Raw genomic sequence first — 17,297 nt, 5'->3', positions numbered from 1 at the left:
CCATGGTATTCAAAACTTCCAGAGTGGAAAATTCTCCTCCTAACTGCTAAAAAGAGAAAAACAAACAACCAAAAACCTAGGGAGTTTGACTATATCCTGATTATGATGACATGTCATTATCATTTCTTTGTAAGGAAGCAACAGTAATGTACTTGGTAAAGAACTTAGTCTGTAATTCTCATTCTCTTAGAGTAGTGGAGAAAAACTACAGACTGACAAGTCTTATTTAGCTTTTCTGGCAGCAGTAAGATTTTTTTTCCTCTGCAGATATGGTTGGGGAGTATTTATCAGTACACATGCATTTCCACCACCACATGCCCGTACACTACTATATACCTATATGTATATATATTTTTTGTATGTGTGTGTGTGCATGTGCACATGCATATACTCATGTTTTTTCTCATTGAAATGTCTCACATCCCAGGGTCTTGGGTGAGGTGGTAGGGGCTAATAGAAAGTTATCCTATGACAAACATTTCTGTAGACTGCTGAAAAAAGTTAGATGGCTGCCAGAATAGTAATTTTGAGTTGTTCCTCAACAGCCTTTGCCTGATAATTACTGAGCCATATGCTTTTGATTGCTCTGGAACTCTATAGGAAAGCTTGCATCTCTCAGATATGGGAGCCTAAGGCCTTATAAGGATTCTTTAAGTTATTTATCGCTAATGATACCTCTTTCACCTTCCCTGTTTTGCCTGTGCTGCAAGTACAGGGGCAGGGTGTATGTTTGGGGAGTCTAAAGTTGATGTTCACAGCTTTATTAGATCAAGGACATTGAAGTTGATAGCAAAGATAACTCCGAGTAACTTGTGTCTTGGGTTCCAACTTCAGACTCAGCTTCCCTTTGCTGCACACTAATTTGAGAGGAGCAGATAGGGGTGATTAATTCATCATGGGGAATGGGAGGGAAATTGGGAAATTCTGTTTTAAAACTTGAGTCCTGGAAAAGATTGTGCTTCGGGAGTCCTCACTGCCCACCTCCACCTCCAAGTACTTTTCTTTCTGAAAATGTTGCTGAAAGCTCTGTGGTCGGTTCCTTTTTGTTCTTTGTTTTTTTTACATTGATGGTTTTTGTAGCCTTTGTGCCAACTGAAATTTAGAAGTAACTTTGTATTTTACATGTCTTATCCCTAATCCTTGATTGTGGTTAACACTGAACCATATATAAGATACATTCCCTGACAGACTGTTTTGAGGAAAAAATTAATTTCATTTTTTTGAAGAGTGAGACTGTGTCATTTTCCAGACATTTGAATAACCTTTTTATCTTTGTATGCTACCTTAGTTGCATACATGGAGTTTCTGGTTAAAAACCTTTAAAACTCTGTAGGTAATGTCAGAAAACCATCTCTTAACTATGCTGCTTTTGTTTAAGCTATGAGCTAAAGATATCAATCAGGCTATGTGACAGCCAAGTTTTCATTATTTTTAAAAATTTTGTTGGCTTAAAAGTTCTTGATTCATTTTTCAGTGAGTTTTAAGTTTGACAGTAGACTGCTTCCATTTGAGGTAGTCTTAACATCTTTTCTTTCATTCTGTGATGACCTCCTGGCCAGGTGAAAAGCTACGAGTCCTTGGTTACAACCAGAATGGTGAGTGGAGTGAAGTTCGCTCTAAGAATGGCCAAGGCTGGGTGCCAAGCAACTACATCACCCCAGTGAACAGCCTGGAGAAACACTCCTGGTACCATGGACCTGTGTCTCGCAGTGCAGCAGAGTATCTACTCAGCAGTCTAATCAATGGCAGCTTCCTGGTGCGAGAAAGTGAGAGCAGCCCTGGGCAGCTGTCAATCTCGCTCAGGTATGAGGGGCGTGTGTATCACTACAGGATCAATACTACCACAGATGGCAAGGTAAGACTGGCTGGCAGCCACCTCTAGGTGTGGACTGGCTGCTCTTTAGAAACAGTATTCAGAACGACTAAAGAATATAGTTTTTATGTCTGATATGAAATAAACTAATCACTGACGTGAGTTTGAGCTATTTGGCATGTGAGAGAGAGCTTACTCTTTTCAGAAGAATATGGTAATGGAAATTAAAAACAGTATTATGTTAATAGTTTAATGATGAGCTAGATTTGAAGGTGAAGAATGAAGAAAACAGCTGTATAAGTTAACTGTTCTCATCATCATGTGTATAAGTATGCATATATGCATCCAGTACATTATGTAGAATTTATAAATTAAACCTTGTATCTATGAAAATTATAATGATCTCTACCAGAAAGTTTACCGAGTAAGAATTTAGGCTTCTGAGACTGATGCTGATCATTAATGTATGTTAATATAAATATTTCAATCAGTCATTTAGCAGTTTATATGTTAGAAAGGCCAACCATATAGAAATGGCCATATTAGAATGGAACTGTTTTACTTTATAAATGGTAAAGTATAGGCTTATGTCAGTTCTTCTGTTGAACAGTAAATTTAGATTGAATTGTTTCTTCCACTCTTTCTCTCTTTGTGATATGCATAGTAGGGGAAAAGCACACAGGCTTTAAAGCAAGCAGATCTGGTTTGCTGGGTAACTCCATCATTTATTAACGTTGTGACCTTACTTAAGCCTCAGTTTCCCATCCCATATTATTGGATTCTTGTGAGGATTCAGTAAGATAATTTCCATAAAACATAATGGCTGGTAAAAAGTAGGAGATAGTAAGTTATTAATTTTCTTTCTCTTTTGCATCACCTTACAGACGTATTTTTTCTTGATGAAACCAAATAGAATCAGATAAGTGATGATATAAGAGAGACTCAACAGATCTACTTCTGGTTGTATACCCAATAGAAATGAGTGCATATGTGTACAGAAGACATGTACAAGAATGTTCACAGCAGCATTATTTATAGTAGTCAGAAACTAGAAACACCCAACTGTCTAACCACAGTAGAATGAATTAATACATTGTGGTATATTCATAAAATGGAATCTCGTACAACAACAAAATTAACATAGTACTGCTACACACACTCTCAGGAAAAACTGTGACCCACCAGCTGCCTACTTTTGTAAATAAAATTTTATTGGAATACAGATACACCCATCTGTTTATGTATTGTCTATGGCTGCTTTCTCAATATTACGGCAGATTTGAGTAATGACAGAGACGCTATGGCCACAAGCCTAAAATATTTACTATCTGGTCCTCTAGAAAAGTTTGCTGACCCCTGTCATAGATGAATCTCATACACATAAAGCTGAGCGGAAGGGGTTAGTGATTGCCAAGGGATGGGGATGAGGGGAGTGGGAATGACTGCTAATGGGTATGGGGTTCTTTTGTAGGGTGATGAAAATGTTCGGGAATTAGATAGTGGTAGTGGTTGGACAACCAGTGAATATATTGAAAAACGCTGTATTGTACACTTGAAGTCATGAATTTTATGGTGTTATATATGAATTATATCACAAAAAAAAAGTTGAGTGTGAAAGAAAGCAGGCACAAAACTACTTATTGTGTGATTCCATTTGTATAGGTATAGTTCACAAGCAGGCAAAGCTAATCTAAGGTGTTAGAAGTCAGCAGAGTGGTTACATTTGCAGGGGTAAATAGCTGGGAGGGCACGAGGGAGGCTTCTGGGTGCTGGTAATATTATAATGCTCCATGTGGGAGATGTTTACATGGGTGAGTTCACTTTATAGAAATCATCAATTCTCCATTTATTAATTGTATACTCTTCTGTATACACTAGAAATTTCTTTTTTTAAAAATAAGCAAGCTCCCTTGGGAGATAAGGCCCAAAGGGTGCTATCTTACTTTATACTTCTTACTGCTTATCACAAATTAACTACTATTTTGTTAACAACTCTGAAATAAAATTGTGGCTTTTTGTAAAACGGCCTAGACACTCAAAAGCACATCTTAATGAAATAAAAATTATAAGATATTTGAATACCCTCTCCCTACCAAAAAAACTGAAATCAGTGTTTTTCAAATTATGTTCTGTGCAAGATTCTGAGGTGGTATTTCATAAATTTTTACAGGAAGCCAGTCCCCTCTTACCTACTTTAATCGGCGTTTCTCTTCCTTTATCTTATATATTTGGGTTCCGTAGTCTTTTTGCATAAAAATATTTGAAGACCAGTGATCTTGATGATCCAGAGAGAGATTTTGGAAGCTTTTCTCCCTCAAGACTAGAGCTACTTTAGGAACCATAGGAAGAGTGGTTTAAATGAGATTAAACTGAAGTTCTGTTTCTCCCTGCCATCATGGTTTAATTCTTCCATTTACCTCAATAGATAATTCCTTATTTTCATATTTTATTAATCAGTATTTTTAAAACTGAAGTATAATTGGTATATAATGTGTTAATTTCTGCTGTACAGCAAAGTGATTCAGTTATATATATATCGACATTCTTTTTTTATATTCTTTTCCATTATGTTTTATCATAAGATATTGAATATAGTTCCCTGTGCTATACAATAGGACCTTGTTGTTTATCCATTTTATATATAAATCTTACATCTGCTAACCTCAACCTCCCACTCCATCCCTCCCCCAGTCCCCTCCACTTGGCAACCACCAATCTGTTCTCTATGTCTGTGATTGTGTTGCTATTTCAGAAATAAGTTCATTTATGTCATATTTTAGATTCCACATATAAGTGATATCATACGGTATTTGTCTTTCTCTTTCTGACTTACTTCACTTAGTATGATAATCTCTAGTCGCATCCATGTTGCTAGAAATGGCATTATTGTGTTCTTTTCTATGGCCAAATAGTATTCCATTGTATATAGGTACCACATTTTCTTTATGCATTCATCTGTCAATGGACATTTAGGTTGTTTCCATGTCTTGGCTATTGTGAATAGTGCTGCTTATTTTCGTATCTTAAGACCAGTGAAATAATGACCTCTTTTAGGTTGGTTTAGCTTTTCTCCACTCTCCTCACCAGGTTTATGTAACTGCTGAGAGCCGCTTTAGCACCTTGGCCGAGCTTGTTCACCATCACTCCACAGTGGCTGATGGACTGGTAACAACACTACACTACCCAGCACCCAAGTGTAATAAGCCTACAGTCTACGGTGTGTCCCCTATCCATGACAAATGGGAAATGGAACGAACAGATATTACCATGAAGCACAAACTTGGGGGTGGTCAGTATGGAGAGGTTTACGTTGGCGTCTGGAAGAAATATAGCCTTACGGTTGCTGTGAAAACATTGAAGGTGGGTTGCTGAGAATTACGGTTTTCAGGCATCTTTTTCTTTTGTGCTGAATCACTTGGAAATGTCAGCTTGCCCTTCTTTAGCTTTGGAATGCTTTCCACCCACTGGTGCCAAGCACATCAGCAAATTGTGATGATTAACCCTGGTGCCGTTGCTGACAATGCAGGGGCAGATTATTCACTGAAATGCAGTGAAATCCACATGTGGGGAAGGTTTGTCTCTGGAGGCTGTTGATGTAGATCTTGGTGGGAGGTTAGAAGCACATTATTACTTGTAAAAGCAAAGCAAGCTGCTTTCCTTCCTCAGGACAACCCCTGCTGGACAGAATTCTTCATGCATTGTTGGAGAATCATGGGCACTGTCTTTTCTTGTTCTGTCCTTTATCTCCCTGCTGCTTGTTCCTCCCATCTCCATGAGATTAGATCACTTTTTCTTGTTCTTCATATTCACAGAAATCTTTTTCCTGATGCCACCCTCTTTCTCCTTTAAGCATCCTGGTATCGAATTACAAGTTTTGTCACTCATTCCATTCTCTGAAGATTTCTCATATGCCTCAGTAGCTCTGGCATGTCACTCGAAAGGACTGCTCTTCACCTATGAGTAGTAGTCAGTTCTTTTGCAAGCACTTATTAAGTGCTTGTTCTGAGTGTGAAACAGTATGTACAGCCTTGCAGATATGCTTTGCTCCTTAAGGAATTTGTCAGGAAGATAAATGTGTAAACAGCTAACTGTTGTCTCCTCTTTCAGAGGCTTGAGGTATCTAGGGAAGTAAACTAGCAGAGAACTGAGTTATCTATCCAAGTCTTTTGTGTTTCACTTGTGATAGGACATGATTGCTGAATTTTACTCACCCTACTAAATTTCACTCCAGTTTCAAATACTGCATAAATTCAAGGAGACATTTTCTTAATTGGACTTGTATAGAGCATATTATTTTGTGATAAAATTTCTTGAAGTAAGTGCTAAAATATTCAAAAGATACCACCTTTTAAAGCTGAAGTTTTAGGATTGTGAGTTGACTCAAATGATTAAGATGGGGCTTGTCCCTTTCCTCTTTTTCTTTCTTATCTTCCCCCCTTTCCAGGAAGATACTATGGAGGTGGAGGAATTCCTAAAAGAAGCTGCAGTGATGAAGGAAATCAAGCATCCTAATCTGGTACAACTACTAGGTGAGGACGCTTGCCTGAACCATAGGTTTCTTCAAAGATACTTGTCCCCCAATACCCTGTTATCTCCAAATCCTTCTTTTGAATCACCATGGTGGAAGCTCCTAGTACAAATCTATTTCAATAAATGGTTGTTGTTTTAATCAGCAGTCTCTGTGTTTAAAAATTACCCAACAAACAGTGACCTGGATTGATTGCAATGTATAAAACTGCCCAGCTTATGGTAATTGCCCCTGACTAAAGTTCAGAATCATTCAAAATGATACTAAACCAAAAACTGTCCCAAAGGTTTTTGCAAAATAAACAGGCATTAAGCAAAGGTCTATGATTAAAGTCCTTCTTTTATCATAGTCATAAAGAGGCATTAAGCAAAGGACTAAGATGAAAAATTGTGACCGCCCATCAGTTTACCTTTACAAGCAGAAAGTGCTGTGCTGTGATAGATTGGCTTCTCACCTATTCAGATCACAGAGAAACCTTTGACTGAAACCATTGCCTTTTAAAAATAGGGCCACTTTCTTCGGGTGTTCATTGCACCAAACTATCCCAAAGGAAGTAGTTTCTTTTGGTTTTTTACAAGGAGTCCTCCATGTATTAGTGAAATCCTTAACTATGGAAACAGTTATAATCTTTTTAAAAAGCATTATTACAGTCTGGGCTCACACAGCCTTCAACATATGCACAATTGCTATTACTTTTAGATAAACATTGTTAGCATGCAGTTGAGGATGGGAATTGTGGGCATGTACAGAACTCTAGAAGTATCAGTAGTCCTGACCCCTTAATACAAGTAACTGCTTTTGCTCAAACAGGCGTATACTCAAAATGCATGTGAATTTCCAGAGTGTGATATCAATGGAAGCAGAGACTTCCAATCAGCCAGCTTCTTAACTTCGCTGCATTATTTTTAGAGAATGACATGGCAAGAAAGGAAAAGATTACGGCTGAACTAGACTTTAAAAATTGTCCATTTTTCTTGCCAAAGTGGTTTGGAGTGTTTGAATATATACTAATAAAGCAAGCTCTATTTGAACTATCAGGTGTATGTACTTTGGAGCCACCATTTTACATTGTGACTGAATACATGCCTTATGGGAACTTGCTTGATTATCTCCGAGAATGCAACCGAGAAGAGGTGACTGCAGTTGTACTGCTTTACATGGCCACTCAGATCTCTTCTGCAATGGAGTATTTAGAGAAGAAGAATTTCATCCATAGGTGTGTAAAACCTGATTATCGCCTATGATTAACCATGAAGCTGCCTTGCCTGACATGCAAATAAAGGAAAGAATATGAGAACCTTCCCAGAAATTTTCAGATAACTCAGGAAAGTAATTTTCTCTTTCACAGGGACCATTGTAATGTCATTTCCTATAAACCTACTGTGTATTCTGATTAAAGTATTAATGCGGGGCCTTTGCTGTTCTCAGAACAGAAAGCTGTTTATTTTGCCCGAGGCTATATCCAAGATCTTTTTGCTCCATCTAGCGGCTTAAGTTTAAAAATAGCTTTCTGTCTTAGTAAAGAACTTGAAACCTTGTAGAAGAGCATATGTTACTCACCTCTGAAACCTATCCCACTGTACTTACAAATAGGAACCCGTTTTCTGAAGCCTGCTTTATTGTGGCATCACATAACCGCCTCTTGATGAGTACTCTACAAGTGATGTATAATTAGTGGCTTTCTACCATGTCAGCAATTTTCGTAAAACACTGTATCTGTCAACAGTTACTTATCAACTCTGCTTGTAGCACAAAGAACCGATAACAGAGCATTCATGACCATTTTCCAGAACCATCTGATTGGAATCACATTTGGCTTCTCTTTCCCACAGAGATCTTGCAGCTCGTAACTGCCTGGTGGGAGAAAACCATGTGGTAAAAGTGGCTGACTTTGGCTTGAGTAGATTGATGACTGGAGACACCTATACTGCTCATGCTGGAGCCAAATTTCCTATTAAATGGACAGCACCAGAGAGTCTTGCCTACAATACCTTCTCAATTAAATCTGACGTCTGGGGTAAGGTTGGAAGGGACGTTTTTCTGTGTTTTGTCATTTTCTTTATAAGTAAATGCTTAATTCTTTAGAGGTTCTCTTTTATATGATCAGTATCCTTTGCCTTTACACCCGTCCTTCTTCAGTCATTCAGCAAGCATTTATTAAATATGTACTATCTGCGAGGCACTTACCGTAGAAAGAAGTTGTAAAGAAAAAAGTTAAAAAAGTCCCTGCCTTCAGAGCACTCACAGTCTAGGTATTATATTGCACTGAAGTTCTAATGATCCTCTCTGTGAAGCTCCCTGTTTTCCACATTAGGCTTTATTGCTTGTTTCTAGAGCACTGTGACACAGAGTAGCAACCTCTTTTCAAGGAAGGCATGAAGTTTCATCTAGAATTTGTCCTTGTAACTGATCTTGTTTCTACTGCCCTGAAAAGAAATATGATTTAGTAGAGACTCGGGGGAAAGAACAAGTCTAGAAGTTTGGATTGTGGGCCAGTGGAAATAGTTGAGGATTCTAGGTCATATTTTACCAGAAATCTCAAACTCAGGAATAACCTGTGAGAAAATCAAGCAAATTCTTTTTTCACATGTGAATTTTATCTGATTTTAAATGAGTCCATTTTTATATTATTCCTCTAGTATTAGCTGACTTAAAAATTCTGAAATTCATTAAATAGGTCGTAAATTGCTCCAAGAATAGTTTGCTTATGCCCCAGACTTCTTATATGGTCATGGTTTACTTTCCCTCATTGAAGTAAAGGAAATCCAAATAAAAATTGGGAAATCTAAAGAAAACTGTCTTTAAAGTGAAGTGTTCCTTCAGTGAAGTGTTCCTGTGGAAGATATCTTCGAAGAACAAGTCATGTTGTAAGAATTATAAGAGTATACTAATGTTGTAATAGTGTGAATGTTACCCACAATTTGAAAGAGAAGTTACCTAATGGTATAAAATAAATAATAAATCAGAAGAAATATAAAGCTCTTTTTTTCATCCCTTTTGCAGCTTTTGGGGTGCTCTTGTGGGAAATTGCTACATATGGAATGTCACCATATCCAGGTATTGACCTGTCTCAGGTCTATGATCTGCTGGAAAAAGGATATCGAATGGAACAGCCTGAAGGATGTCCCCCTAAGGTGTATGAACTTATGAGAGCATGTGAGTATTTTTGCATATTTTAATTTTGAAGGTTTAAGTGAGCAATTCAGGATGATTAACAAAATTGAAAACATTTTTTCCTCTCAGTGTTGTAAGATTGTGTCCAGCCTCATGACATAGAGTTAGTCAGTGATCAGCCTGTTGGGATATCGTATGCTCTACCAGTGAGTCTTATTGGAATCCAAAGAGTCATTCTCTGTGGCCCAAATATTCACCCAATTTTCCACAAACATTTGCATATATAATAGGATAATAAGAAATTGGGTTTGGAGATTAGGTAGGGGAGGGCTGCTTTCAGCTACATAAAATGATTGTTAAAGACTATGGAGAATGCATGAAATTGACTTCTGTGATGAATAAAAGCATCTGACTTCTTAAAGATGAGAAAGTAGGAAGGTGAGTAGTGAATTAAACTGCAGTGTGTTTGAATATGTCTTGTTATTTTCCCGTTGAGCATTGTTGTTGCCTACTGCCCTGTCTTTGTCAACTGTGAATTCCAAGTTCCGCCTTTGATATACTGTTATGTTTCTGAATGTGTACAACTGATTATTTATAAGAGTGAGTTTAAAGACAGGTTTTACTACTTTTCATTTTTCCAGTGGAAGAAAACTTGTCATTTTCTAAACCATCTCCCCACCCTTCTGCATCCCTATAGTAGAGGGAATAGGAGCTGAGGCTACATAGAAGGATTGGCCCTAGAAAGTGGGTTCATCACACCTCTGAGTCTGGAACTAAGAAACAGCTGCCTCACTATCATTGTGAACTTGCTGTAACTCTGCTTTAACAAGCATGTGTCCTAATGCATGGAACTCACCATCAGGGTGCCCCTGAATATTTAATTCCTGCAAGAAGCTTTTAATACTGTTCTTCTTTTGTTACATAGGCTGGAAGTGGAGCCCTGCCGACAGGCCCTCTTTTGCTGAAACACATCAAGCTTTTGAAACCATGTTCCATGACTCCAGCATTTCTGAAGGTGAGAATCTGGTGATTTACTGTCAGTGGTGGCTAGTTCTGAGTGCTGGGGATGATAAAAACATTTCAAAAATTATAGATTCTTATAATTTGGGACTCCATTTCAAGATACTGAATTCTTGGCCTTTATTATTCTTGTTTTGCTTTTTTTTTTCTATTTTAAGATGTATATTTGTGTCTCTAGCTCATATTAATTAGAAATTAATTCAGTCTTTTCAGGAAGAGTATAAGTTCAAGTTCAGCGGTTAAGCATTAACACAATGCAGGAAAGAGAAGAGGAAAAAATGAGAATGAAAAATATTTCAACTCTAAACCACACCTATAAAGACAGAACCAAGTCATAAAAGCAATATCCAGAAATTCCATTTCTGGAAATAGATCTTAAGGAAATAATTAAGAGTATGAACAAAGATTTAGCTGTAAGGATGTTACATCAGAGTCTAGTTTATAATATTGAAAAATTAAGAACAATCTAAATAGTGTGCCAATTATTATATCCATGTAATTGAGTAGTTAAAATGATATTCTTAAATATATTGACACAGAAAGTTTAGAATGAGAATGTTAAGCTATGAATAGTGAGAATCTTTTTCTTATCTAAAAAACAAACAAGTATATGGACACATACAGGAAGTTTTCTACTTCTGTGTATAATGTCTCTTTAAAATTATCTGCAAAAGTGAAACAATAAACTTGTTATAAACAGAGGGAGACTATTCCTAGAGAGCTAAAAACAAACAATTCTTAGTTATACTTGCCTGTTAGACATTTTGGTGTAGTTCCAGAATTGTATACATACTTTTCAAATTTTTCTTTTCCTTCATAATTGAACAGAGAACATACTGTTTAAGTTCAAGTTAAAAATGTTAGAAGAAGAAATCAGCTAAGCTGATTTTTGTCTGCTTCCTTAGTGATTTATCATGTCTAGGTAAGAAGAAAGGAGGAAGTACAACACCAAAGTTTAATGAAAAGTATTTTCATCCTCGTCCTTTAATGTATGGAACTTCCGCAGCTTGGGGAGGGCACAGCTTGCCCTTTGGGCCAGATTGAGCAGCTGCCTATCACAGCAGTCTTATTTCCTCTGTTGCTTTATATCCTATGCAGTCAAAGTGGTAGAAGTCGTAAATATTGGTCAAAGAATTGGGTGCTTCTGTGTAAACGTTTAACTTCTGTTGAATCCTTAGCTAAATATTTCTGCTTCTCTTGAAAATGTTATACTCTTTTAGAAAAGCAACCGTATCAATTTTCAAAGCTAATTTCAATTAAAAATTGCTAAGCAAAAAATTTAACATTATTTAACACACATTTTATTAAGTATTTAATCTGTGGTAAGCACTATACTAGGTCTGAGGACATAGAGATAAGACACAGTTCTTACCTTAAAAGGATGTATATTAGTTGTAAGTGAAAGAAACTTAGCTCAAACTTTTCTTAAGCAACAAGAGGAGGATTTATTGCCTCATAACCAAACCATGGAAAAGCAGGGATGGCGCTAACCTCAGGGTCACTTGAAGCCATGGACTCAAATAGCTTCAGGTCTCCTTCCCTCTTCTCTTTCCTTCCCACACCTTCACCCACCCAGTATCTCTTTACGTTTGTTTCTGCGTTAATCTCATCCTCCAGGTGGCATAGAACACAGTTGTCAGCATCCTCATGTCTGTCTCGCAGCTGCTCTGTGAGAAAGGAATCTCACTGGCATGGCTTGGGTTATGTGCCGTGTACCCACGCTTGTGGGGGGTCAGTTTTGAAAAATAATTACCAAAAAAAATTGTAAATTAATTACAAAAATTCACAATTTAATTGATCCATACTTCATTTTTGTTCAGGAATGAATAGCAATGTCTGCCTTATTAGTAAAAGCTGCAAAACCCATGACTGCTTTTAATCAGCTGAGGCTTACTAGTGGGGTGAACACATTTTCAGGAGCCTCATTTGCTTCACTGGCATGAAATGGAATGGATTGTATCTACCTTCCTTTTTATGCAAGGCGCAACCTGAAAATAAAAATATGTGCAAACATCCGTTTGCTTTGTTCAACCTCTGAACAAGCGCTTAGTAAACAAGGATATCCAGATGACCAATGAGCACACAAAATCACCCATCATCAGAGAAGTACAAAATAAAACAGTGAGATGGCCATTACACATCTATCCCAGAATGGCTAAAATTAAAATCAAACAAAAAAAACTAACATCAAACTTTGGTAAGCATGCATGGTAACCAGAACCTTCATACAAGTTAGTGGGGATGTAGATTGGTCTAGCCAGTTTGGGGAGGTTTGGCAAGACCCAACAAAGCTGAATTTATGTGCTCCCTGTGACCTACCTGCTCCTATACCCAGCAGACGTGCATAACACTGAAGCCAAAGACACATAGTACAATAGGATGTCCCTAGCACTATATTCATAATAGCCAAAAACTAGAAACAAATATTCATGAAGAAGAGAATGGATGAATTTTGGTGTATTCATGCATTTGAACAATACACAGCAACAAGAAAAACCCTTGCCACATGCAGTAACAGGGATGAGTCTACAGATAGAATGCTGAGCAAAAGAAGCCAGACACAAAAAGTGCATAGTGTGTGATTCCACTTACATATTTTATACTCCATTCTTCAGTTCTTCTCAGTTGTATGCCTTTCTGAAAAGAGAAACTCCCATTTTTTGGTCATGAAATTGTTCTTTTTATTATTCCCCTTGCCTTCCTCACAGAGGTAGCCGAGGAGCTTGGGAGAGCTGCCTCCTCCTCATCTGTTGTTCCATATCTGCCCCGATTACCTATACTTCCTTCTAAGACCCGGACGCTGAAGAAACAGGGGGAGAACAAGGAGAATATTGAAGGGCCACAAGATGCCACAGAAAATTCTGCTTCCAGTTCAGCACCAGGTATGAATGAGTCCGTAGGCAGGTAGAGTCAAACTGCCTTTTTTAAAGAGCCTTGGGGTATGATGCCTTTATTTCCACTTTCCTGCCCATTTTCCCTGAGGAAAGTGTGGCTGGCTTCTGTTTTATTTACCACTCTAGTCCTCGGATCTGCATTGCCAGTGTTAGTAGTCCTGATCTGTCCGTCCAGCATACAACTCTGCCTCCCACTCCATCTCCTAAACTCCTGATTCCCAAATAGTTACTGTCTTTACAGTTCCGGCAACAATTTCTTCATTGAGTCTGATAGATGAAGGCAGGTTGTGCTGTAGTTTCTAGAGAAAAGTTGAATGCCGAGGTAAAAACCAGCGGATTATTTCTTTCCGTTTATATCCCATATTGCATTTGGAACAATAGCGTGAAATGATAATGTATTTATTAGTTTCCTCTGAGTCCTGCTAACACTTGACATTTAATAGATGCCAACAGCACTCTTACAGTTCAGCCTTAGTAACTCAAATGAGTCACTTCTTATTTTTCACATTACTGATTGGCCGTTTTTTATCAGGCTTCATTAGAAGTGCACAGGCCCCCAGTGGGTCCCCAGCACTGCCTCGAAAGCAAAGAGACAAGTCCCCCAGCAGCCTCTTGGAAGATGCCAAAGAGACATGCTTCACCAGAGATAGGAAGGGAGGCTTCTTCAGTTCCTTCATGAAAAAGAGAAATGCTCCCACACCCCCCAAACGCAGCAGCTCCTTCCGAGAAATGGAGAATCAGCCCCACAAGAAATATGAACTCACGGGTAACTTCTCATCTGTTGCTTCTCTACAGCATGCTGATGGGTTCTCTTTTACTGCTGCCCAGCAAGAGGCGAATCTGGTGCCACCCAAGTGCTATGGGGGTAGCTTTGCACAGAGGAACCTCTGTAATGACGACAGTGGCGGGGGTGGGGGCAGTGGCGCTGCTGGGGGTGGGTGGTCTGGCATCACAGGCTTCTTCACACCACGCTTAATCAAAAAGACACTGGGCTTACGAGCAGGTAAACCCACAGCCAGTGATGACACTTCCAAGCCTTTTCCAAGGTCAAACTCTACATCTTCCATGTCCTCAGGGCTTCCAGAGCAGGATAGGATGGCAATGACCCTTCCCAGGAACTGCCAGAGGTCCAAACTCCAGCTGGAAAGGACAGTGTCCACCTCTTCTCAGCCAGAAGAGAATGTGGATAGGGCCAGTGACATGCTTCCCAAAAAATCAGAGGAAGGTGCCGCTCCGACCAGGGAGAGACCAAAAGCCAAACTTTTGCCCAGAGGAGCCACCGCTCTTCCTCTCAGAACCCCCTCTGGGGATCCAGCCATTACAGAGAAGGACTCTCCAGGGCTGGGGGTGGCTGGAGTGGCAGCTGCCCCCAAGAGCAGAGAGAGGAATGGTGGGGCACGACTTGGCATGGCTGGAGTCCCAGAGGATGGCGAGCAGACAGGCTGGGCTGCCCCGGCCAAGGCTGCGGCGGTCCTCCCGACCACTCACAACCACAAAGTGCCAGTCCTTATCTCACCCACTCTGAAGCACACTCCAGCTGACGTGCAGCTCATCGGCACAGACTCTCAGGGGAATAAGTTCAAGCTCTTGTCTGAGCATCAGGTCACTTCCTCTGGAGACAAGGACCGACCCCGCCGGGTAAAACCAAAGTGTGCCCCACCCCCGCCGCCAGGGGTGAGACTACTGCAGCATCCGACCGTGTGCTCAGACTCCACGGAAGAGCCCACGTCAGAAACACAGGAGGGAGGGAAGAAGGCGGCTCCAGGGGCAGTGCCCATCAGTGGGAAAGCTGGGAGGCCTGTAATGCCTCCACCTCAAGTGCCTCTGCCCACATCTTCCATCTCACCAGCGAAAATGGCCAATGGCACAGCAGGTACTAAAGTGGCTCTGAGAAAAACCAGACAGGTGGCTGAGAAAATCTCAGCTGACAAAATCAGTAAGGAGGCCCTGCTGGAATGTGCTGACCTACTGTCCAGTGCAATCACAGAACCTGTGCCCAACAGCCAGCTGGTGGACACTGGACACCAGCTGCTCGACTACTGCTCAGGCTATGTGGACTGCATCCCCCAAACTCGCAACAAATTTGCCTTCCGCGAGGCTGTGAGCAAACTGGAACTCAGCCTGCAGGAGCTGCAGGTGTCTTCTGCAGCTGCTGGTGTGCCCGGGGCAAACCCTGTCCTTAACAACTTACTGTCATGTGTACAGGAAATCAGTGATGTGGTGCAGAGGTAGCCACCGTTAGCCGGGTGGGAAGATGCACACATTTCTGAGGGGAGAGGAAAAGGGACTTGTTTTCCTGTGTTCTCGTTTCAAAAAGTGGAAGACTGATACTTGAGTGTGTTTCTGTGAAGTACCTCAGATCTCTGAGTTCTCACGTTTACAGGTTCATCTCAAAAATAACAAAAAGCAAAACCCATAGGAGAGGGAAAATAGATGGGGGCAGGGCAGTTGTGGACCGGATTGGAAGCTGCACTGGGACATCAGGGAACATGCATATGTCGTGCCATGAAGAACCAAATCCAGCCCTTCTTACCTGGAGTGATGTGAGCTGGTTAGGGCTGCTCCAGCAGGGCCGCAGGGACTGTGCCCAGACAGTGCGTTGGCTGTGGCACTCATTCTGCACCACACAGAAGGGAATTGACTTGGGGCCCCAGTAGGTACTAATGGTGATTATGCTCCAACTCATCTAACTTATTGGGTGGGACAGAAGAAAGCTGGGAATGTGCCAAGAGAAGTTTTGTTCAAGGCTGTTGGAAGCTACTGTTAGCCTTGCTTCCACAGGTCACTGCTGCAGTAAGAACTGCAGATCAGATGGCTAGATGCAAAACTGGGAAATGTGGTTCTGTCAGTATGCTTCTGTCCTGTTTTCCATGGTGTATTAATTGGTACAGGAGGTAAAGAATGCTGGGAAGTATATTTAGGGAGATTGAAGCCTTCTCCTAAAATCTTACATTACTTAGCAGAAGCCACTTCTCCCAGGCTAGTATATTGTTTCCAAATGGATCAGGATTGGCTTTCTGCTTGTTGGTGCCTATCTTGTAAACCATAGGCATAGGAGTCTCTTTGGTAATTCTTTTCTCCCCCTTGCTGGGCAGGCTGTCTTCCTTTATTCCTGGCAGCATTCAGGGCATTAACCAACACTGAACATTATTGAAAACAATGGTCATGTACAGGTCTCACAGGGGAATCCTTTTCTGTTACAGTGCCCCTGCATACTGGCATACCGGCAAAGGACTTGAGCAGCTATATGTTTCTTTATCAACTAAAATGCCAGGGAAAGGGTGTCTTCTTGAAATCCAGTGGTCAGCCTAGAGGTCTGTGACTGAGTGGAGAAGCTGGCTTGGTCCTAATGGCTGTTTCCCCTCCCTCCCTTATCACCTTAGACCCAATCTAGGTGGAGAATAGGGAGAAGCATTCTCTCACTCTACAGTTTCAAATGAATCACCCTAAATTATTCTCACATGCTTTTCTCCTCTCACATACTCCCCCTGCCAATTGTTGTGCTTGTTTGTAAAGATCATATTGGGAATATTCTTTGATATTTATTTTATCATTTCACCTCTATTTTAAGAATGCATAGTTGAAGGAGCAAGTTATTTTCGGGGGACACCAATTAGATCCCAGAAACCTAATGATTCCTTTTCCTTCCCTATTCAGTTGTTGTTATGGAAGTTAATTAGGATCACTTCTTAATTTAGAACCAAGTCTAATTGGTTAGATATTATTAATACTTTCGACATCAGGTCTAATTCCAGTGACCACTTCATTCTCTTCTTAAAACTTTATGCCCTCTCCATTCCTGCCTCCAAGGAGAACGCAATATAAAAAAAATACATTTTTTCCTCCCAAAGGAATATTAACTTAGGAAGATAGGAATTCAACATTGATGAACAGTGAGTTTTCTTCCTGGCTCTGTCATCGATCCACT

General features: G+C 40.0%; 1 protein-coding gene across 4 annotated transcripts in view; it reads left to right on the top strand.

Moving 5' to 3' along the window:
- Nucleotides 1-16,853, top strand: part of ABL2 (ABL proto-oncogene 2, non-receptor tyrosine kinase) — a 102,192-nt gene extending 85,339 nt beyond the window's left edge. For 2 of the 4 annotated variants that reach the window (XM_060034666.1, XM_060034658.1), the window contains 10 exons: nucleotides 1,560-1,855; nucleotides 4,901-5,173; nucleotides 6,258-6,342; nucleotides 7,380-7,557; nucleotides 8,174-8,358; nucleotides 9,345-9,497; nucleotides 10,381-10,470; nucleotides 13,184-13,357; nucleotides 13,902-14,135; nucleotides 14,445-16,853. In XM_060034666.1, coding sequence (XP_059890649.1) covers nucleotides 1,560-1,855; nucleotides 4,901-5,173; nucleotides 6,258-6,342; nucleotides 7,380-7,557; nucleotides 8,174-8,358; nucleotides 9,345-9,497; nucleotides 10,381-10,470; nucleotides 13,184-13,357; nucleotides 13,902-14,135; nucleotides 14,445-15,601 — 2,825 coding nt within the window. In that variant the 3' untranslated portion in view covers nucleotides 15,602-16,853. Of the gene's footprint in view, nucleotides 1-1,559; nucleotides 1,856-4,900; nucleotides 5,174-6,257; nucleotides 6,343-7,379; nucleotides 7,558-8,173; nucleotides 8,359-9,344; nucleotides 9,498-10,380; nucleotides 10,471-13,183; nucleotides 13,358-13,901 lie in introns of all 4 variants that reach the window. The other 2 variants (XM_060034650.1, XM_060034641.1) reach the window with 1 other exon arrangement.
- The last annotated feature ends 444 nt before the right edge of the window (nucleotides 16,854-17,297 follow it).

This window comes from Delphinus delphis, chromosome 1, assembly GCF_949987515.2.
Source record: "Delphinus delphis chromosome 1, mDelDel1.2, whole genome shotgun sequence".
Lineage (NCBI taxonomy): Eukaryota > Metazoa > Chordata > Mammalia > Artiodactyla > Delphinidae > Delphinus > Delphinus delphis.
This window is presented reverse-complemented; position numbering and strand designations above follow the sequence as displayed.